Raw genomic sequence first — 22892 nt, forward strand, 5'->3', positions numbered from 1 at the left:
TATTGATTGCATTCTGGGTGAATGGACAATGGTGTTTTCCCGTAAGGCTCGTCCACGGAGGGTGAGAGTGAACTCCTAACGATACACCAATCATTGACTCTTACCAAGTTTGGGATCAGCTCTCTGTATACGTATGACACGGTATGCTCAAGTATGTATGTATGTATGTATGTATGTTTGTGTGGTAATTGAAAGAGAAAAAGGAGGGGTATTTTTTTGGATGGAATTTGAACGTCAGGGGTATTTCGGTAATTAAAGAAAACGAGAGAAAAGAAAGAGAAAGGGGTATTTTTGGGGAATTGATGAGCGTATGTATACTCAGTCGTATCGTATTTAGATACGTATACGAATACGAATACGTATACGCACTTGCATATGTAGTCGTATACGTATGTATGCGCAGGTATTTTCCAACAGGAGGGAAGAAATTGGGTTTTTTTTTTGTGTGTGTGAAGGAAGCTTTGTTGCTTCGTAGGATCCGATCGCGCAGAGAATCGTTAGAGACAGAAGCACAGAGTGTGAGAGAGAGAGAAAGAGAGATTGAGCAGATTTCTGAAATCTCCAGCAGCAGTGAGAATCCCAGAGAAAGTTCTGGATGGTCATCAGATCGGAGATAGGAAAGCTTCACAAGGAAGGAAAGAAGAAAGACGAGAAACAGGTGAAGGCAAATAATTTGATGCGTAAAGCTCAGAAAAGATCTTCGTCGTCATCATCCTCATCATTTTCATATTCATCTTCTTCTTTCTCATCATCGTCGTCTTCTTCTTCATAATCGTCTTCTTTCTTTCTCTCATTCATCATCATCACCATCATATTCTGCTGCTTTCTTCTTCGTTGAAGGAAGCTCAAAGTGAGAGTAATGGCTGGTGGAGCTACTCAGCAGAGTCTGCGTAGAGCTCTTGGAGCGCTCAAAGATACCACAACTGTCAGCCTAGCGAAGGTTAACAGTGAATTTAAGGTACTTGCTGTATTTTTCCTTTTAAGCATTTTCCTTTTGTCATTTCAAAGTTTTGTTTTTGAGTGCACATTATAAACACAGCCTTTCAAAGCAATTGTTCTCGTCAAACTTTCCTTTTGTTTTTCTTGTTGTAAAATCAATAAACCATATATATATTTTTGCCTATTTCAAGCTTTCCATAATAAGGAAGACCAACCTTTGAAATGTGTTTCTACTATTTCAAACCTTTCCATTTAAAAAAACTTCCTATTTAAAATCCAACCTTTGCGTTTTCTCGTAAAATAATTTCTATTTGTTTGTACATCCAAACATTTCTTTACTTCAAAACATTTTTTCTACCATTTCAAAGTTTCCCATTTGTTGAATTTCTTTTGTGAGTGCAATGTTTCAAAACATTTTAGATAAATTGGTTGACATTTCAAAGCTTTCCTGTTATAAAATGTTTTTATTGGCTTTTCAAAGCTTTCTATTAATTGGGCTTTGTTGTAAATGCATATATTTCAAAGTTTTTGTCAGTTGGATTTCCTGAACACTTTCCATTGGTTGGAGTGTATTCTGTAATCCAAACTTTCTTGTGTAGGATTTGGAGATAGCAATCGTCAAAGCTACGAATCATGTTGAATGCCCTCCCAAGGACAAACATTTGCAAGGCAAGTTCATGTATGCCTATTTTAGTGTGATCATGCATGTTGACTTAGAGATTAGGTAAATAAAAGGTTGTGCCAAATATGGACCACTGAATTGAATATGAGGAAATTATCACATGGGCTTTGGTGAGGTTGTGAGAGTCTTCTGATGGATCACCTTTGTTATTGATGGTGAACGCAATGGGGAGTATTTTGTGAAATGATTTTGTGAAGAGTTGGGAGCGCACAATGACAGTATGGAATTCATATTCTGGGGTTTCATTTTGCAAGCTGTGACATTGCATAGGCAGAGGGGGAATTGCCCGTTTGCCAATTACCCATTTCACATTGAGTGAGATGGAGATCAGACAACATTTGAGCTATGTCTCTGTGAACTGGGACTCTCATCTCTCTGCAGTCATGATGGTACCAGCTGTTTTTCTTCCTACCAATTGTAATCCCAGTTGAGCGTGTGCACCACAACAATCTACTTGTCCATAGTGTACTCCAGACAATGGTCTTAATTCACTTGAGCTAGATTTCTAGTGTAGTTGAGTCCATTTTTAAGAATAATTGTCCACAATCCAGTGCTACACCAATGGGTTTGGCTGACGCTGAGAAATCATGTATAGAAGGCACTGATGTGGTTGTAGCCAGAATATAATCCACTGTGCTTGTGCCATGCCTATGTAGAAGGCAAGCAAAACCATTCAAAATATCCAGTCCATGAGGGTCTGGTCTACCTCAACGAATCAATTTCCTTGTCTGAGATATACTATGTAAAAGGAGATCGTTGGGATGGAATGAAGCCACTTTAAGGATAACTATGCATGATCCATTCCTAAACCAATGAGTTCGGCTGATACTAAGAGAGCATGTATATTAGGCACTAGTGTGGCTGTAGGAAAGTAAAATTGCTACTTTAGTGGATATCTGTCTAGACTACTCAAAATGTCCTGTCCATGAGCAGATCCTCCAGAAAATATCCCCCATACTTAATGCATTATCTGTAGGATCTAGTAATCACCTACTCAAGCCCAACTTTGCAGAATCAAGTTCTTGCAGCATTTCCTCTGAAGTATCATGGAAGAGGATGGTTGCATGTTTCTTTAATTTGAAGTCTCCAAGCAATATTGCATTTCCACGGGAGAGAGATAGATATATTTTTAACGTCCACGGGAGACAGATTGTGAATGAACATAGGTCTTTGAAAGATTTTTATGCATAGGTTGATCCGAAATGGAGAGGTCTTGGAAGTGAGGGAAGAACCTATGGTTTTTTATCTGCCAATGACAAGGATGGTGAGATTGCGGTCCCGACGACAAATTTCTGTTGCCCAATCTATTGTAACCCCTATGCAATGTCTTGGTTGGGGGCCCATTTGTGTGGCCCTTGATTGACTTTTACCATGAATAAGAGTGACATGGCTAAACAAAGTTGTGATTGTTCTTTGCTGATGACCTTGTGTGGTTGTATTGTGGTCTTTCAATGACTTCTCCATTTATCTCTCGAGTTCTAGCAAGAAAACCCCTAGGCCTTGTTGATCCTCATGTTCCACTACTTTGCATAGTGGGATAGCCTTCCTTAAAGAGGCAATTATATCTCCCTCGTATTTCATGAAAAACAGTACAATGACAATCTAGTGGTCTTTAGATTTCATGATGACACAATCGACAATTTCTTTCTTCTAGAGGTATTCATGCATATTTGCCTACCTCAGTCTCTGATTGATGTGAAGAAGCTTGCAACTGCTGGGTCACACTGCACAACATATTGGATGAATGTACACCCATATAAAAGAACCTATTGATAAATCCATTCTCTGATGTATTTAAAAAATGTCTTATAGTGGGCCATCTTCCTACCAAGAGATGTGTGGGGCTGAAGATGGCATAAGCATAAATGTACTACCCCCGTTTTGATAAAGCTTGGATTTGTCCCCATCTAAACTGATCAAAGTGGAAAATAATAGAGTGACCCAAGTTGATATTATCAACTTGGAAAACAAAATAACAGGGATCTATCCTACGTTCTCATCTTAGTCTTCATGTGTTCCAACACTTGGTTTTCTCATGGCATGAAGCACTCTCCATATTTGTATGGGCACCATCATAAGCTTTTGTGCATCTCCCTATATATCTATAGAGATAGATAGATAGATAGATAGAGAGATAGATAGATAGATAGAGAGGGCTCATTGTCTTATGGAATATGTTTCAGCCATATTTTTAGCTACATCAACTTCAAGGCTGAGATCAGATTTATCATACTGAGAGAGAGAGAGGGAAAAAGAAAGAAAGATATATTAACATATTTTAAGAGGTCAAAATGGCCTATAAGACCAAACGAGAGATTACATCTTAAGTGTTGTCTCATATTTGAGAGCAACAAATCACGATGTAAAAAAAAGTAAATAAGATAAAAAGAGACGAAAGAATCTTGTTATTAGTACATGTAAGATTCTCAAGTCAGATATATTGTAATTTTTGCCTTCAAAAGATCTCTAGCATAGGTCGATCTAGAATGGAGAGGTCTTGAAGCAAGGGAAACACTTGCGATGGCGGGAGATAATGGCCTTTATTTGTCAATCACAAGGGTGGTGAGATTGTGGTCCATGGGGCTGGGGCCTATGTGCACGACAAATTGCTATTGCCCAATCTATTGTAACCCCTTTGTTACGTACTGGTCAGGAGCTCATTTGAGTAGCCCTTGATTGACTTGTACCATTAGTATTAGTGATGGGGGTAAATAAAGTTGTGATTGTGTGTCTATTCTATTGTCCTTCAACAACTTTTCCCTGTGTCTCTTGAGTTCTAGCAAGAAAAATCCCAAGCACCATCGGTCCTTATCATCCATTACCTTGCGCAGTGGGCCAAAGCCTTGTTTAAAGAGGCAATTGTATCCCCCTCGTATTTCATAAAGGACACTACAATGACAAACATAGTGTTTGTCAGATTTCAGAGAGAGAGAGAGAGAGAGAGAGAAAGAAAGAAAGATATATTAACGTCTTTTAAGAGGCCAAAATGGCCTATAAGACCGAATAAGAGATTACATCTTAAATGTTTTATCGTCTTTGAGAACAAATCAAAATAAAGTAAATATAAAAGTAAATAAGATGAAAAGAAAAGAGACGAGAGAATTTGGTTTTTGGCACATGCGAGATTCTCAAGTTAGGTATATTGTAGTTTTTGTCTCCGAAAGATCTCTATCATAGGTCGATCCAGAATGGAAATGTCTCCAAAGCGAGGGAAGCACCTACGATGGCGGGAAATAATGGCTTTTATTTGTCGATGACAAGGGTGTCGAGGTCGTGGTCCATGGGGCTGGGGCCTACGTGCATGGCAGATTGCCATTGCCCGATCAATCGTAACCCCTTTGTTATATCCTGATCTGGATCCCATTTCTGTATCCTGGGGTTGACTTCTAGCATTAGGAGTGATGGAGCTAAAGAAAGTTGTGATTGTTCTTTGTGGATGAGCTTGTGTGGTTGTATTCTTCAACAACTTTTCCCGATGTCTCTTGAGCTCGAGCAAGAAAAGTCCTAGGCATCTTTTTGTCCTCATATTCCATTACCTTGCGTAGTGGGCCAAAGCCTTGTTTAAAGAGGCAATAGTATCTCCCTCTGATTTCATAAAAGACGCTACATTGACAAACATAGTGTTCCTCGGATTCCACTCCTTGATGACACAATTGACAAATTCTCTCTTCTAGAGGTAGTTGTGTATATCTGCCTACCTCAATCTGTAGCTGATGTGATGAAGTTCTTAGCTGCCCTATCACACTATGCAGCACATAGGATAGATGTATGTCCATATAAGGTGGCCTGATGATGAATCCATCCTCCGATGTATGTAAGAAGTGCATCTTATAGTGGGCCATCTTTGTACCAAGTGGTATTTTGGGGCTGATCCATGTTATCTTGTTTTCCAAGTTAATAATATCAGTTCGGATCACCCTATTCTTTTTCACTTTGGTCATATTTAGGTGGGGAAAGTCCAAGGTATAGAGAGAAAGAAAGAAAGAAGAAAGAAAGATATATTAACGTCTTTTAAGAGGCCAAAATGGCCTATAAGACCGAATAAGAGATTACATCTTAAATGTTTTCTCGTCTTTGAGAACAAATCAAAATAAAGTAAATATTACACAATAAATATAAAAGTAAATAAGATGAAGAGAAAAGAGACGAGAGAATCTGGTTTTTGGCACATGCGAGATTCTCAAGTTAGGTGTATTGTAGCCTTTGTCTCCGAAAGATCTCTATCATAGGTCGATCTAGAATGGAAATGTCTCCAAAGCGAGGGAAGCACCTACGATGGCGGGAGATAATGGCTTTTATTTGTCGATGACAAGGGTGTCGGGGTCGTGGTCCATGGGGCCGGGGCCTACGTGCACGGCAAATTGCCATTGCCCGATCAAGAGAGAGAGAGAGAGAGAGAGAGAGAGAGAGAGAGAGAGAGAGAGAGAGAGAGAGAGAGAGAGAGAGAGAGAGAGAGAGAGAGAGAGAGAGAGATCTTATGGAATATGTTTCAGCCATATTTTTAGCTACATCAGCTTCAAGGCCAAGATCAGATTCAGCATACTGTTTGCAAGCACTTGCGAGAAGGCTTGTTAGAACTCACAACTGGACGGTATGTTTTTCAAAACTGAAGTAGTTTTTATTTTCAAAAGATTTCGTTTACTACCTACATCACATTCTTCAAGTTCTTCTTGTATAAATTAAACCATTTCATACTACTGTTATGCAATGAGTTCCATTAAGAAGAATGTTGGATGAGTGAGCAATCAATCTGTGCATGCACATGCATACTTATCATCAGTGGACATCAGTGGAATCTGTGCTCCAAACTTCATAGACTTATTGTGATGTCCTCTGATGTCCGAGACTCCAGGTGAAGCATACATCTTGATACTCCAGGTGTGCATGCACATGCATTGCTTATCATCAGTGGACATCAGTGGAATCACAATTAGACTTCAGTGCACATGCATGCTTATTTGAAACATCTGAGACTCCAGGTGAAGCATACATCTTGATACTCCAGGTGTGCATGCACATGCATTGCTTATCATCAGTGGACATCAGTGGAATCACAATTAGACTTCAGTGCACATGCATGCTTATTTGAAACATCTGAGACTCCAGGTGAAGCATACATCTTGATACTGGGTATTTAAGGCAGTCAAGTTAATAAATTGCCCAACTCAATTTACTAACATTCCTGTAGAAATAAATATTATTAAACACATGGATTTAGTGGGAGGCTGAAGAAAGTGAAATGGATTACTATGATAAGTAGACAGGAAGTTATATGGTATTACCTATTGCAATAAATTTGCAACGGTGGTTGTGAACATCCACCCCAAAATTATAATGTCATGAGAACCTTATTATTAAAACTGCTAAAAAATTTAATTCTTGTGGATGTCTGCAACTTGCTTTATCACCAATGCCATGAAGCATGCGATTTATACATGTACTTTCAAACATTACATGCTCAAATCTGGTTAACTCTTTGTCACGATAGCATCTGGCCTCTCTTCTCTTAATTAAAGATATTCCAGCCAATGACCCTCAAGCTAAGGGCCATATGCCCCATTAGTTTCTCTCATGCTGGCGAGAGAAGGTATCGAGCCCATTTGATATATCCTTGCATGTTGGTGAGGGAAGGTATCTGTTTCCTCTATGATTGTTTAATGCTGTCTCGGTGGTCCTCTCTGAGCTAATTGGGCCTTGCTCTGACCTAAGTAACTCTACTTAAAAGTAAGGTTACACAAGGATTTCAGACATATGAAATCAATGCTGTCTTATGCACCATTAATTTAGAAAAAAAATGTTCAATTTTGTTGAGTTTACAAATGAAGCTCTATAATTGTTTTAGTACTTCTGCAAATGTACCTGAAGTATTACATATTATGGATATGTAAATCTATACTGTGCTAGTGTGGTTTTTTCAAGATGTATTTGGTGGTACCATGAAATACTCTTAAGTGATAGGAAATTTTGGAGATATTTTTATTTTTGCTTGAGGAGCGACACCATACTCTCAGTTCTGTTGAATGAATGTATCTGTAAATGAACTAACTTAAGACAATGATGCATTTTGCAGGTTGCACTGAAAGCTCTAATTGTGATTCATAGACTTTTGAGAGAAGGGGATCCAGCATTCAAAGAAGAAATAAGCAGCTTTACCAGTAGTAGAGGACGTGTATTAAATTTATCAAACTTCAAGGATGAATCAAGTCCAAATGGTATGGATTGCAAGGTTTGACTTTAATATTATTGCAGAAAATTTGACTCGTTTTTAAGCTAAGAGATGCTTGGTTTTCGTTTTAGCTTGGGACTACTCTGCTTGGGTGAGAACATATGCTCTCTATTTGGAGGAGAAACTGGAATGTCTCCGTATTCTGAGATATGATATAGAAGCAGAACGAATTCAAGTGAGTGTTACCTTTGGTTACATTTGTACTTTGAAATGTGTTCAACAAATTTTGAAGGCTGGTATCGCCATCTTGATTCACCAATATCTTCAAGGATGATGAACCGCACCATCAAAAGTCGGGTGTAAAATGATGGTTTAACTCCCAGTGATCTTCTGCTTGGTAGATACCTACAAGTTTTTACATGCAAAAAGAAAAATTTATCCAAATTGGTACGTGATAAGAGATATGTCTTCTGGTCTGGGTGAGAATGTATCTTTGTGCCAGACATTTACCTGACACATCAATAATATGCAATATTTAATTGGTACGTGATAAGTATTAAGAGATATGTCTTCCTGGTCTGGGCGACAATGTAGCTTTGTGCCAGACATTTACTTGACATCAGTAATATGCAATATTTTATAAATTATATGGGCTCACACTTTCCATCCTTACCTTATTCATGCTAGGGAGGTCTCAATGCGTTAACATATTAGCCCGTAGAGGCACGGTTATTCCTTTCAGCATTATGTGACCCTAAGTACTGGATCTTTCAGTTGCCTTGTAATCAGCAGATTCCAAGTGGTAATTTATGTTTTCACCATTATCACACTTGGTAAGTTTGACATCATTTTAACAACCAACATATCCTGTACAAAATATCACACAAATTTTCAATTAGACCTTCTGAGATGATCACTGAATCCAAGATTAGAAAAGTATAAATGAGCATAGAACAATTTATCCTAACACAGGATATCTAGGTATCCTCAGAAAAGCATTCTGATTCTGAAGGATTTACAATTCTAAAAGAATTGAGACATCATAATCTGGTAGAGTCGATGGAGAACCAATCTAGACGCAACTTTATTTAAACCATTTGTTGAGAACAAACCCTGTGAAAGGGTATGTGTGTGTAATTTTCAATTTCTTTGTCTTATGACAACTCAATGGTACCCAGGCTCATAGCAGAACAAGAACTCTTCAGACAGAGGATCTCCTGGAACAGTTGCCAGCCTTACAACAATTGTTACACCGTCTGATAGGATGCCAGGTATGTAGAGGTTAAATTTTTTCAAATATTTGGAAATACAATGTTGGTAAGTAATTATCAGGATTTAAGTAAGACATGATGTTGTAATCCTAAACTAGGTCTACTTTTTGTTTTAGCCTGAAGGAGCATCTCTGACAAACTATATAATCCAGTATGCACTTGCTTTGGTATGATCAATGTCCATTTGTGGTTTATGAAAAATGAAAGCTTGCTGGTAGCATTCTAGTGAATGACTATTTAATTGCGAATCAGGTATTGAAGGAGAGCTTTAAGTTGTATTGTGCAATCAATGATGGAATAATCAACCTGCTAGACAAGGTAAAACCACCTATTAATTTGTGGTTCTGAGTTAAGCATGTAGAGTCTATAAGAGCTGAACAATGTCTTTTATACAGTTTTTTGAAATGCAACGACATGATGCTATGAAAGCCTTGGATATCTATAAGAAGGCTGCACAACAGGTTTCATTCATAACTGTTTTATTCCAATTGTCCTATTAGCATGGAATATATCATGCACAGATTGATGATAATGATGAGATAAATAAGCATTGGGATTGTCTTTGATAGACAGATAAATTATCTGACTTTTATGAGATTTGTAAGAGTTTGGAGTTGGCTCGCAATTTCCAGTTTCCTTCCCTTGCACAGGTGAGCATTAGGAAATCTAAAGTTTTTGATTCAATTCTCTTTTCTACAAATTGGCCTGAAATCTTCATAACGAAATTCCAAACAGCCACCTCAATCCTTCCTAGCAACCATGGAAGATTATGTGAAGGAAGCTCCTCGCTTGATGATGGTACCGAAGGAAATCGGGGTAAATCAACTTCTGGGATTCCTTTGGGCTAATTTTATTTCCTTGAGAATGAAATACCAACTGTATATTTTAACTGCCTCATACTATGGATTCAATAGATTGTTTTCTTTTTTCTGTTCAGGACTATAATGATGAGGTCCCAATGACTAGATTACGAATTACATACTATGAAAAAGGAGATGAACCAGAACCAGAGCCATTACCGGTATCCCAAGAGAGTGCTGTGGCTGCTGATGCGTTTCCATTTACCCCGCTGCCTAAGAAAGAAAATGGACTTTTTCCTGAAAACAATGATCTTTTGGCAAGTACCTTGTAAATCGTTCATAATGTTCCTACATTGATGCTTGTAGGATTCTGTTGCAGTAAGTTTGGAGTGTGAAATTTGATATTTAGAAATGAATTTCAGGGGCTTGGTGAATTTCATGCTGATGCTTCGGCCCTCGAAGAAAGCAATGCCTTAGCCCTTGCCATTGTTCCATCAGGTTGTAATCTAGTCTCTTGCATGTATTGAGCTTGTATTCTCAATGCTCATTTTGCGAACGATAGTTTAACACAAGCTAGACAGGTACAACAAATGGTAATTCAACGCCAAATTTAACTGCTGATATTACGGGTTGGGAGCTAGCCATAGTGCCAAGCAGCAATGACAGTGCTTTAAAGAATAGCAAACTGGTAATAAAACTACTCTTATACAACTATTATGGACTTCTGAAATTTCTTATCTTCAATCTTCCCACTGTACACAACTAGCGATTTGTAGTACATAATTATGGTGACCCTAACTTCTCATATTTTCTAACTTTGAAGAGGTTCTGAATGTGTTTCCCATAATCCTTAATTCATCATTTCCAACCATAATCACATAGCCTTGTAATGTTATGTTTGATCCATTTCTGGAAGGGACAGCAGGGTTCATGCACCATGAATGATAATGCATCTCTGAACTAAGCAGAAAGCCATATCTTACTCAGCTTCAAATTTAGAAGTTGGAATCTTGGTTTTCTGCTGGTTTTGTAACTATATGTGGTTTTTGTAGATGAATTTTATTCTGATCATGTTTTAAAGAGAAATTTACACTCTCGTCTACATTCTACAGATGGTACTGGCAGATGCTAATATGGGACTCCAGAATATATCTCAAATTTAAGCATATAAAAAGATCTATTAAGATTGTGTGACTGTTCCCACAAATATGAACTCTCTTAGTAAAAAAGCCTATAGTTTTAAAATTCAGCCATTAAGCTTCTATGACTCTTCTCACAAATGACTTCTTTTAGTTAGTATTGATCAGAAGGGTAAAAAACGTACTGGATTGCCAAGAGATGGTAAGAGTTCTGTTATAACATGATGATACGCTAAAAGGAAACAAAAAAAACCATTGCAGGGAGTGCATTATTTAAGATTTATTTCCAATTTATGTTCAAGTCCATCTGGTTTCATTCTTGCTATTCTTCTCTTCCAGGGTGGAGGATTTGACCAGCTTACTCTGGATAGTTTATATGATGACGCTGCAATGAGACGTGCTCCATATTCAACTTCAACAAATAACTATGGGGGAGTAAACAATCCATTTGATCCCAGATTGAATTCATATTCTGGTATGGTTCAGGATCCTTTTAGCGCATCTAACAATGTTGCTCCACCACCGAATGTACAAATGGCAGCAATGGCCCATCAACAACAAGCAATGCTATTACAACAAAACTTATTGCAACAACAACAAGTTATGGCTACGCCATTGGGATCCAATCCATTTGGTAATCCGTATGCTGTGAATTTCCCATACGATACTCAACAGCAATATCAACACAACCCATTTGGCAATCCAGGCTTATTATAGAACAAAAGAGAGAAAGGAGCATTTTGGGTATACCCTATATTTGGTTGTATATGCACTATGATTTTATATGATATAAGACCTTGCCCATTTCCTTTCCTGGCCAAAGGATTCTTATTTTGTCCATTTTGCAACAGAAGATTAAGGATATATGTATCATGTTTGTATTCAATAAAAGCTAGTTTTCTGTTCTTTTGTACCAAAAAATAGACGGGAAACTATAGGAATTGGAGAATTAGTAGTGCGAAAGAACATGATGAAAATGTCTACCAGAGGCCAAAATCAGTTTAAAGTAAATCATCCTGAAGCGAATTCTGAGTTGTCCTTTTGTTTCTCTATGAATCCATGCTTAAAGTTCATGAATTATATTTGTAGTCTATCTTCCTCGGTGTGATTAGAGTCTTTTGCATATATATCCGAAATCTTGCTGCAATACCTCATGTCTTCCATCATTTTGGAGAGGGGTGTAACATCAAAAGGGTACGTTCTTGATGTTGAGGCAATTGTCGGTGAACCCCCTTTTGGTGGGAAGGTGACCATGGTTTCAAATAATCATTTTTTGGTGGGGGCTCTTGGAAATGTCCTTTGGATCATCTTTGTCATATAGTGCTCGACGAGGCAACATAATGCGAGTAACGTAAGGATGTGGTGATGATAGAGAAGGCTTGGATTGGGGCTTGCATCTCTTTGACCTCAATGTAAGTGTTGATTTTTGCTTCAAATATCACTCTATAAAGTTTGGTTTGTGTGTTACCAATCCATTGGTTGGAGGGGATAATTGGCTCATGGATAAGCACAATTGTGTGCATGATCCATGTGTTGAGAAGACTCTCTAACAAGCCCCTATTGAACATGTGTGGAAGGATAGGGCAAGTGCATGTGGCATATATGAAGTACTCAGCTTTTCCACTTGGAAGGCTTGACATGCTATCTAAAATCAGGAAATCTAGATCTATTCATATTAAGAAGCATATCGTCACTATAGTGATTGATCACCTCTATGGAAGAAGAAGGATTTTTTGCTAAAATGAAAGATTTGTTTTGCTCTAATGGTTTGATTTGCAATATTTAGCATTTCTCAGAGGTAATGGAGCCATTATTTCTACAATGTACAAGCGACTAATTAAGTTAAAGCTTAAAACATTCAATGCAAATACAAAAACTGTCTGTCTCGCTTAACCCTACTATCTATCTAACATTAAAATTCAAAACTACCCATAAAAAAACCTCAATTCAATTCTTGAACATTTTAGTTTTGAAGAGATCCCAATCTTTGAAGAACTCTTACTTTCGGAGGTATCAATATTTTTGAAACCAACGAAGGTGGCTACAAAGTATTGTCTTGACTCTTTATATAAATAAAGAGAAGCTATATTTATAATCGCCTAGCAATTTGTGATGGGAGCATGTTGCAACCATACCTTCATGTGAACTTATGAGTACACACTCACACTCAGAAACAAGAAGACCCAATGCTTCATGGTTGTTGAACCCAATGGTCATGGTGGCTGTGGCTAATCTGAGATGCAAGCAGCAGATACTTTGCAATCTTCGATATAATATCCCTTCTTCTTCTTCTTCTTTTGTCGATCAATCATGGAATGTTATGCAGGTGAGATGCTTCAAAAGTATGCCAGGACCTCGTTCCTGCAGGCGAAAGATGATACTCGAGAAGATGCAACGAAGAAATAATGTTCAAAGCTTCCAAAACCTTATACAAAGCCAGAAAGCTCTGCAGCGAGTTTTGATTCTGAAGAAAGTTTTGGCGAATCATCCTTTCCCATCCATGGAAGCTTCTGAGCTTGGAAGAGATGTCGATTCAAATGGATTCATGATGCAAAGAAAAGCCGTTCACCTTTTGGGGAAGTATCCGTCTATCTTTAAGATTTCAAACCACCCTCTTTGGGAGAGACCTTTTGTTCAGTTTACTGATGAAGCTAAAGCTCTTGTTGATGAAGAAAAAGAGGTTATGAATTCGTATAAGCCCATTTTAGCTGAAAAAGTTGCAAAGTTGTTGATGATGTGTGTTGATAAAAGATTGGCTTTGGATCATCTTTGTCTTCTCAACCGCGAGCTTTGGCTTCCAGTTGATTTTCGATCAAAGTTCATTCATGAATATCCACAATTCTTTAAGGTTGTGGAAAGAGAGGGTATAACATATCTTGAGCTTACAGAATGGGATGACTCCTTAGCAATAACTATGAGAGAATTAGACCTACATGAAAATCCTTTGCATAGCAAAACGGGAAAAAAATTACCTTTCGGTTTCCAGCTTCACTATGCACATGGCCACCGCCCAGGGTTGAACCAAAGGCAAGAGATGAACAAATGGCAAGAATTACCTTTCATCTCTCCATATGAGAATCCTGAAGGAACTAACTCGATGTCTTTGCAATATGGTAAGCGAGCTGTTGCAGTGCTTCATGAGTTTTTAAGCCTTACCTTAGAAAATATGAGTAGTGTTGAGGTTTTGGATGTAGTACGGAAGCAACTTTTACTTCCTTGTAGGCTTCTTTATTTTGTTCATAAGCACTATGCCATTTTCTATGTGGCTGAGAAGGGTAATATGCATCCTGTCTTCTTAAAAGAGGCTTATAGAGCTATGGATCATCCCAAGAAAGTAGCACATTTGATAAAGAAAGCTCCTCAGCTAGAGATAAATGAGAAGTTCAAGCAACTTATGCTACTACCCCATGTTGCAGCCAAAATACCTGGTCTAGCAAGGAGAGAGTGAGGCTGCCAATATGTTCACAAACTAGAATAATCGTCTTTACATATGCTCACCTGGTCATTAAGCAAAAGGGAATGCACACCAAAAGAATTTTCTTTTCAAGTGGTGATTAAACTATACTAATGTAAAGTTGAGGACCCTTTTCATTGAAGAGATGTGAAGGGATGTGGCAATTCTTCTTTACTGGAATACTAGCCTTCTAGTTGACATGGGATCTTTCACCCAGGACCTTAAATGGCTACTTTTAATGGATGATATTAATATGCAGAATATATGACCGTATTTTGTTTTTGACTTTAATTACATGTATTCACAAAACCATCAGCATCCATTCTAGAACATGTAATCTCTTATAAAACAGAATCTCAATATTTGATTCAGGCCTTTGAATGGAAGCCTGTATAACAAAGTTTGTACTTTCATATTGTGTTTATGAAGACCAATAGTACAATTTGAGTTTGATGCTGTGAGCTTTACTTGCAAAACTGAGAAATAAGATGACTCCCATACATAGATTGAGATATTCGCATTCGTGGGGCCTCCCCCACGAATACCAACGAATACGTATAAGAATATTTCTTCCAATATTCGTTAACTTTTTTTTTCCCCTTTTTTTTCCCTAATTTTTTTTTTGAAAAAATGCATTCGACGAGTAGCGAATAGAGAAGAGCTCTGCCGGGAATAGCAATCAGCAATCAACAGGGAACAACATCAAACATCGGCTCCTCGGATCACAAATTTTCATTGAGCCATGGAAAATGAAGAAGCTTCTACACTTCCATGGCTCAATCAAGAAGCTCTTCGCAATCATTCACATTTTTAAGAGTTATATTTCCTCTTTGATCTGTGAAAGAGGAGTTTATATACATTATATGCAGAGTCTCATTTTATTCTGAAATAATCCATCGCTTAATGATAAATCTCGTCGAAGAATCATATGTATAATGGATTGGATCTTTCTTTGATCCCTGAGAAGAGGTTATGCAGAATTCATTATGTTGATGCATCTGGTGGATCACTTCCATTGTTTGGTGATGAAGATTCTTGAAGAGTGATTCACGTGTACAGACCCGTGAAAGCTTGTTCAAGAAGCTCCTTGAAGAATCCTATGGTGTAATAATTTGATAAAATGTAAAATCTTGTTGAAAAGAATACTTGCATTCATGGATCGAAGATGAATCCACTTCTTGAGGAATCCTTCATCATTGATTGCAGATAGAATTATTGTTTGAATAAGAAGACAGACGAGTCAAAAGAGATGAAAAAAAGCAAGAAATCAAGAACGACACTGAGCTTTTCACACGGTGAGGCTTCAGGAAGATCTTCAGATCAATCTCAAGCTGAAGTAATTGCTTCCATCATTTCAAAGCATCAGTTAAGAAAAGGACAAAGAGAAGGAAAAAATCATACCTCTAGTATACTTTCAAATACAGGAACTCTAAGGAAAAGGTCAAAGACAAAATCATCTAAAATCATCCATTCAGATGCATCAAAAGGGCTCATAATCGCTTTAATTAAAACTTTTCTTTCTTATGTTAGTGTGATTTTGAAGACCTTCCATTTTTCTATTAATTGGTGATTTTTCCTTTTTTTTTAAGTGAATTGAATAATTTTTATTATGTAAATTTATTTTCCATAAACGAATGGTTTTATAATATTCTTCGAGCAATTTTATATTCTCGAATACTACGAATATTGCGGATGTCGAATACCACGCATATCACGCATGGTTCAATCTATGCTCCCATATTAGCAATCGACAATGGTTTGGTTTGGTTTGAGCTTTTATTGGTTTTAACGGTTTTCGGTTGAAACAGTTTGACAGTTTAAGGTTGACATTTGATTTAATTTTCAAATAGTTTTTTGAATAATTTTTTAATAACATTTCCTTTTTAAATCTACTTTAGACATTTTAAGATAAATCTTTAAAATTTTGAAAAATTAAAATCGAAAGATTTAAAATTGAACTTGGAAAACCAAAACAGAACCTCTCAACCTATCTACAGGCATGCAAAGTGATTTCACATAAAAGAGATAGCAACAACGTAGCACTACAATCGTCTCACTGACATTTGCCCAATACGTCAATAACATGGAGAATATATGGCAAAACACTTTGATTAGAAATGAGAACAATGTATTGGTATGCCAGAATATTGAGTCTACGAATACAAATAATAATCATTATCCTATGCTCTAACATACAGCATACTGTCAATTGATAGTTTGGATTATCAGAGTATATTTTTAATAGTTGTATCATTCAATTTACATACATACCTGTTGATGAGAAGAGACCATCTTTACACACCTATAAACTACTACCCATAATGTTAAAAATACTCCATAACACATTCACAGGTAATTTTTGAAATACAATGTTGTATCACCAAAGTTTGTTACAGCACAACAGAAGTAGTGAGGCATATGCCAAAAGCAAAGGTTTGGCTTATTAATTCATGAGATCAAACATTAATTTATGCTCAAAGGTTTGCTGCACACATTGTGAGTCACTTATACCAATAAAAGCACGAGGAAGATGCAGCATTAAGCCAATATCTGAATCTAATAACACGATAACCAGCTATATCATATTCGAACACTAGAAAATGATGCTGCATATGTCCAAAGCAAAGATTTGGCTTTATTGAAAAACGGGAATACACTTCACAATTTACGCTCAATGGTTTGCTGCATATCTTTCATTAGACACAGCTTTCTTTCCATTTAACTTTTTCAGCTCATAACCAGATCGTCTCAATATCAAGGTAGCGGGCTCAAATGGACTGTCTTGAGAACTTTCAACCTACAGATAATGAGATAAATTCTTTCTAAACGAAAACATTATAAAAAAAAGGATGAACAGTAGTGTGTAGCAGACTGACCCCCAGTTTCACAGAGAAATTTGCTTGCCCAAAATCAAGCTACTCAGATAACTGATCCTTAATGCCATCTTCTGAAATAAACATTGCAAAATCCCAATATTATATTTCAAGAACATGCATAAAATGGTATTGAATTTTGTAAGTATTCAGTTAGCTGCAGAAAAATAAACTAAACGATGCTCAAATGGCTAGGTACAAGCATAATCCTGTTTTAAAGAAAAATTTATGAAAATGTACGGGCATGACGATACCTTTCCAATGACAAAGCAGCTTATTGTTCACACGTTATTCAGATGAGCAGTAGAGCTAAGAATAGCTAAGTATTCATACAAGTAATATTATTGTCTAAGGCACCTTATTGTCCATACCTTATACACATGCAGGTTTTAATGAGCCAACAAAGTTAATCATATGTCAGAAACAGGGATTTATTACATGAAAGTAAAGTGTGTATGAAATAAAACATATGCTTACGTAAAGTTATGAAATTTCCATTGTTGACAAAGACCGAAATCATATTTCCCTGCCAAGGAAGTTATGGAAAGTTATTTGTTGATTTGAAACAAATTGACCAAATACGATACATGCGATGGAACTTAATCCGTTCTTGTACTGGTGTTGTAATCATTTCTAGGGCGGTTATCAATATAATCATTGAATGTACCAATTCTTATGCATTTCAATTTCATTTTGTTTATAGCAATGATAGTTTCCTTACTTTCCTGTTTCTATCATCCATGGGAGTGCACTCCAAAGACAGACGTGTGTCTATATCATCAGCAGTAATAGTATACTCGGGTTCTGCAGCACCTGTAAAAAAAAAAAGTCTCTTTAAATATTAGATAGGAAAACCACCTTTAATTAAAGAGGTTAAATAACACCTGCAATATGGAGATAACTCCCATCTTTGTTGTGCCGCACCCACTGTTTAGAAAGACCAATGAAAAATAGCAATCAATTTAGTCAATATTCTACTTCGCTATCAAATTAAAATCAATCATACATTTTCTACCTGAAAGTGACACAACGTAGTACCATTGATAGAAATACCAACTGCTCTAATTTTGTTTCCAAGGACTGCTTCCTCAGTTATGTGCAAACCTTCAATACCTGGTAAAGGGTCTGATTCTGTAATAAAAAAATTACTCTTGTAACACAAGTGATGAATTCATCTTTCTGTCTCTCTCAACATTAAGAATACAGTTTCGCATGATCATCGACAAAACATCAAAGCCAACGGAAAACGTAGCAATGATCAGATTTTCAGTATTAATAACCATTATTTCAGATAATCTGTTTCAATACATCAAAACAGATAGGAACCCTATGTTTGATGTTACTGTCTGAATCAGCAGCAGAACAAACATATTCTGGACCAACATTTGATAATAAAAAATTAGCAAAAGAACTAGGCAAGCCATTACTGATCCTTAATGCCATCTTCTGAAATAAACATTGCAAATCCCAATATTATATTTCAAAGAACATGGAGAAAATGGTATTGAGTTTTGTAAGTATTCAGTTAGCTGCAGAAAAACAAACTAAAAGATGCTCAAATGGCTAGGTACAAGCATAATCCTGTTTTACTGAAAAATTCATGAAAATGTACGGGCATCACGATGCCTTTCCAATGACAAAGCAGCTTATTGTTCACACGTTATTCAGATGAGCAATAGAGCTAAGAATAACTAAGTATTCATACAGGTAATATTATTGTCTAAGGCACCTTGTTGTCCATACCTTATACACATACAGTTTTTAATGAGCCAACAAAGTTAATCATATGTCAGAAACAGGGATTTATTACATGAAAGTAAAGTGTGTATGAAATAAAACATATGCTTACGTAAAGTTATGAAATTTCCATTGTTGACAAAGACCGAAATCATATTTCCCTGCCAAGGAAGTTATGGAAAGTTATTTGTTGATTTGAAACAAATTGACCAAATACGATACATGTGATGGAACTTTTTCCGTTGTCGTACTGGTGTTGTAATCATTTATAGGGTGGTTATCAATATAATCATTGAATGTACCAATTCTTATGCATTTCAATTTCATTTTGTTTATAGCAATGATAGTTTCCTTACTTTCCTGTTTCTATCATCCATGGGAGTGCACTCCAAAGACAGACGTGTATCTATATCATCAGCAGTAATAGTATACTCGGGTTCTGCAGCACCTGTAAAAAAAAAAGTCTCTTTAAATATTAGATAGGAAAACCACCTTTAATTAAAGAGGTTAAATAACACCTGCAATATGGAGATAACTCCCATCTTTGTTGTGCCGCACCCACTGTTTAGAAAGACCAATGAAAAATAGCAATCAATTTAGTCAATATTCTACTTCGCTATCAAATTAAAATCAACCATACATTTTCTACCTGAAAGTGACACAACGTAGTACCATTGATAGAAATACCAACTGCCCTAATTTTGTTTCCAAGGACTGCTTCCTCAATTATGTGCAAACCTTTAATACCTGGTAAAGGGTCTGATTCTGTAATAAAAAAATTACTCTTGTAACACAAGTGATGAATTCATCTTTTTGTCTCTCTCAACATTAAGAATACAGTTTCGCATGATCATTGACAAAACCTCAAAGCCAACGGAAAACGTAGCTATGAGCAGATTTTCAGTATTAAAAACCATTATTTCAAATAATCTGTTTCAAGACATCTTGACAGATAGGAACCCTATGTTTGATGTTACTGTCTGAATCAGCAGCAGAACAAACATATTCTGGACCAACATTTGATAATAAAAAATTAGCAAAAGAACTAGGCATGCCATTACTTAAACAGAGAAGCATAGCTCAGAGTAATCTCCATGTTCATTCTGACCTTTCAAAGGATTTTTTATTTTCTTTTGACGATAATTAAACCCCCGTGCTAGAATTTAAAGCACAGGAGAGATCAATTTTCTAAAGTATACCATCAGAATAACTCTCTTCATGAAGAGTAGGTAAATGTGGCTCTGTGTCATGAACTTGTCCTCCACGAATTGGATTTGAATCCTCATATGAATTGATTTGAGGATCATTTCTGGTGTGAAAAACATGAAAGTTATGAGATTCGTTTGGCCTGCATAGAATTTCAAATGGAATAATATCAGTTGATTATCATCAGCGACAGAAACAGTGCGAAATGAAGCTTACAATAAGGTGTATTACCTCCTAACATTTTCGGTGAAGTAATTAGGAGACTGAATGAGGGGGGAACTGGGGGAATCTGGTGTCTCAGCTTCCCCATACATTGGCACCATATCCAGCCCATGAGGTCCCTGTTATGATTCAAGATTTCTTATTAGTGAAGGTCACATATATGGCGACTTGAACCCTCGTTTCTAACAGGAAATTTGCACTGTTCTTACTGGAGATGGAGGTGTTTGTAACCGTGGATGGATTCGTGAAGGTGAAGGAGCTTGCTGGGCTGATTTATATTCATCGTCTTCTTTGTCATAATCGTCTTCTTTCTTTCTGTCATTCATCACCATCGCCATCATATTCTTCTGTTTTGTTTTTCGTTGAAGGAAGCTCAAAGTCTGCGTAGAGCCTTTCAAAGCAATTGTTCTCGTCAGATTTTGGTTTTGATTTTCCTGTTGTAAAGTCAATAAACCAAATTTATAGTTTATACAACGAATTCATACAAAATATATTACAACCGTAATATCCACATGAACCAGAAGAATGTCAAGGAGAAAGTCTAAGTATCAGAAGCCCTCATGATGGAAGTTGTTCCAAGAGGGGGGGTGGAAAAACCCATCTTTTGTGGAGCATATCTCCACTTTATTCTTTCTCCAAAAAGAGATGAAAACCTCAGCGTTTTTCCAAATTTCTCGAAACTGTTGTTGTCTACGAATCACAACCTCAGGCTCACCAGTTATTGCATCATATTGACCTCTTAAAGTGTGTATGAGCATTAACCATACCTCTTTGACTAAGTCAACTGCATTCTGTTTAACTTTCTGAAATACACATTTACATCTAGCCTTCCACAATACCCAAACGAGTAGAGAAGATATCGTAGACCAGACCATATCCTCTTCCAAACAACGAACTGATGTAATATCCGAGATCTCCAATACATGTCTCCCATCGGAGAGGAGAAGGAACTCACCATACTCCTTTTCATAGTTTTGAATTTCCTTAGCCAATCTTCCCCATCTCACAAAACCCCATGTGTACACCTGCCTACCATAAATAGGATATAACATTCTCAACATTCTTTTCCAAACTGCTCTAGCAAACCGATTCAATGGGAAAACCACAACTGTCACATTTTAAATCCTGACAATGTCCTCGCATCCATGACTTCAAAGGAATGGCATAATGTATCAACAACCATTTAAATAACACGACCTTTTTAGGAATTTGCATGGCCCATAACCATTTCCAATAAGCATTCAACCAAGAATCAATTACATTACCAAGTCTCCAAAATTTACAAGCTGTTGGTGTAACAATCACACCTCTCCTTAACATTTCTCTACCCATTTTTACCGAATACTGAAAGAATGGGATTTGTTTACCTAACATTCCTTGCGCTAATCTGATTTGCCATTTCCACTCACTAGGATCCCACAAAAGGCGACCAATGGGCTTAGTCTCATAGACCCATAAATTAGAGAGATTGTTTACATCATTTGGATGTGGGTTCAATATCCATTTTTTATCTTTCTTCCATAATACACGAATAGGCAACTTATTCCCTCGAGTTACAATTTCGTCTTCCACAAAGAGAGAATGCAGTCGTCCACAAGACAAAACATTAAAGTACAAGCATTCATGAGAGTTTTTATAATCCCTAACCCCCAATAATACATGTAGGGATGAAAACATACCATACCAAAACATACTAGTTTGAGAAGGTTGAAAGGAAGATCTTGTAAAGACTCTATCCATTTCTGAATACATAATATTCCCTCCCCAAATTTCCCTACAAAGTCAGCCAATTCCCAACTGACTTAACTTCACCTTTATCAAAGTCAGCCCAATTCAACCTAGTTCTCTTCCCTAACATTACCCCATCTTCTGATGTAAATAGTGGGTTCAATATGAGGGGTTGACGCAACTATTCCTCCTTACATGATGGTAGAGATTGGACTAAGTACTGTTTCAAGTCCCACCATGCCTTCATCATACCCCGTAAAAACTTATCTTGGCGAAAAATATCAATGGACTAGTTAAAATCTCTTAAAAACCACCATCTAATACTATCTTTCCAATTGCCACCGATAGAAGGCACAACTTTAACCATTCTCTGCCTTAAGATTTTTTTCCAAGCATCCCCACCAGGCAACAAACCTCTTATAATAAATTTCCCCACTAAAGCCTTACATTGTAAAAGAGGGTCAATCAAACCAAGACCACTTCGTCCTTTGGAGTTCTAATAACTTTCCAAGATACCTTGATTCTCACATAAGAATAATCTTTAGATCCCCAAAGAAAATTCCTAATAAGCCTTTATACTTGCGATCATAGATTGACACATGCGTGATATTCGTGATATTCTCCATTTGCAACATTCTCAATATTCGAGAATACAAAATGGCCCCAAGAATATTA

General features: G+C 36.9%; 3 protein-coding genes across 3 annotated transcripts; 2 read left to right on the forward strand and 1 right to left on the reverse strand.

Annotated features, from left to right (window-relative positions):
- The first annotated feature begins 404 nt into the window (after positions 1 to 404).
- On the forward strand, positions 405 to 11902 carry LOC147863729 (putative clathrin assembly protein At2g01600). Its single transcript, XM_087319435.1, has 15 exons — positions 405 to 958; positions 1539 to 1608; positions 6115 to 6212; positions 7692 to 7833; positions 7919 to 8022; positions 8966 to 9058; positions 9175 to 9225; positions 9311 to 9376; positions 9454 to 9519; positions 9628 to 9708; positions 9794 to 9874; positions 9996 to 10175; positions 10281 to 10356; positions 10440 to 10546; positions 11337 to 11902. Exons 1-15 carry the CDS (start codon positions 860 to 862, stop codon positions 11712 to 11714), a joined length of 1692 nt encoding a protein of 563 aa, XP_087175561.1. The 5' UTR covers positions 405 to 859; the 3' UTR covers positions 11715 to 11902.
- A 1275-nt stretch (positions 11903 to 13177) lies between these two features.
- LOC147863730 (protein WHAT'S THIS FACTOR 1 homolog, chloroplastic-like) lies at positions 13178 to 14864 on the forward strand. Its single transcript, XM_087319088.1, has one exon. It carries the CDS (start codon positions 13207 to 13209, stop codon positions 14443 to 14445), a length of 1239 nt encoding a protein of 412 aa, XP_087175214.1. The 5' UTR covers positions 13178 to 13206; the 3' UTR covers positions 14446 to 14864.
- A 2017-nt stretch (positions 14865 to 16881) lies between these two features.
- LOC147863731 (uncharacterized) lies at positions 16882 to 21821 on the reverse strand. The gene is made up of 16 exons (XM_087319306.1): positions 21576 to 21821; positions 21362 to 21514; positions 21143 to 21292; positions 20699 to 20923; positions 20499 to 20608; positions 20261 to 20409; positions 19711 to 19826; positions 19580 to 19622; positions 19418 to 19509; positions 19174 to 19222; positions 18340 to 18455; positions 18209 to 18251; positions 18046 to 18137; positions 17802 to 17850; positions 17328 to 17398; positions 16882 to 17248 (listed from the first exon to the last, which is right to left on the reverse strand). Exons 1-15 carry the CDS (start codon positions 21819 to 21821, stop codon positions 17367 to 17369), a joined length of 1665 nt encoding a protein of 554 aa, XP_087175432.1. The 3' UTR covers positions 16882 to 17248; positions 17328 to 17366.
- Positions 21822 to 22892: the final 1071 nt, after the last annotated feature.

The sequence above is a fragment of the Azolla caroliniana genome, unplaced genomic scaffold, assembly GCF_043228905.1.
Source record: "Azolla caroliniana isolate FFs.n. ecotype wild unplaced genomic scaffold, voAzoCaro1.0.p SCAF_5, whole genome shotgun sequence".
Lineage (NCBI taxonomy): Eukaryota > Viridiplantae > Streptophyta > Polypodiopsida > Salviniales > Salviniaceae > Azolla > Azolla caroliniana.

Coding starts and splice junctions, on each gene's coding strand:
- LOC147863729 (XM_087319435.1), top strand. CDS start 860: ATGGCTGGTGGAGCTACTCAGCAGAGTCTGCGTAGAGCTCTTGGAGCG. Junction 9,059..9,174: donor ACCGTCTGATAGGATGCCAG/GTATGTAGAGGT, acceptor TTTTTGTTTTAG/CCTGAAGGAGCATCTCTGAC. Junction 9,226..9,310: donor TCCAGTATGCACTTGCTTTG/GTATGATCAATG, acceptor ATTGCGAATCAG/GTATTGAAGGAGAGCTTTAA.
- LOC147863730 (XM_087319088.1), top strand. CDS start 13,207: ATGGTCATGGTGGCTGTGGCTAATCTGAGATGCAAGCAGCAGATACTT.
- LOC147863731 (XM_087319306.1), bottom strand. CDS start 21,821: ATGGGTAGAGAAATGTTAAGGAGAGGTGTGATTGTTACACCAACAGCT. Junction 21,515..21,575: donor GTGGTTTTCCCATTGAATCG/GTTTGCTAGAGC, acceptor TATGGTAGGCAG/GTGTACACATGGGGTTTTGT. Junction 20,410..20,498: donor TTCACCGAAAATGTTAGGAG/GTAATACACCTT, acceptor AATTCTATGCAG/GCCAAACGAATCTCATAACT.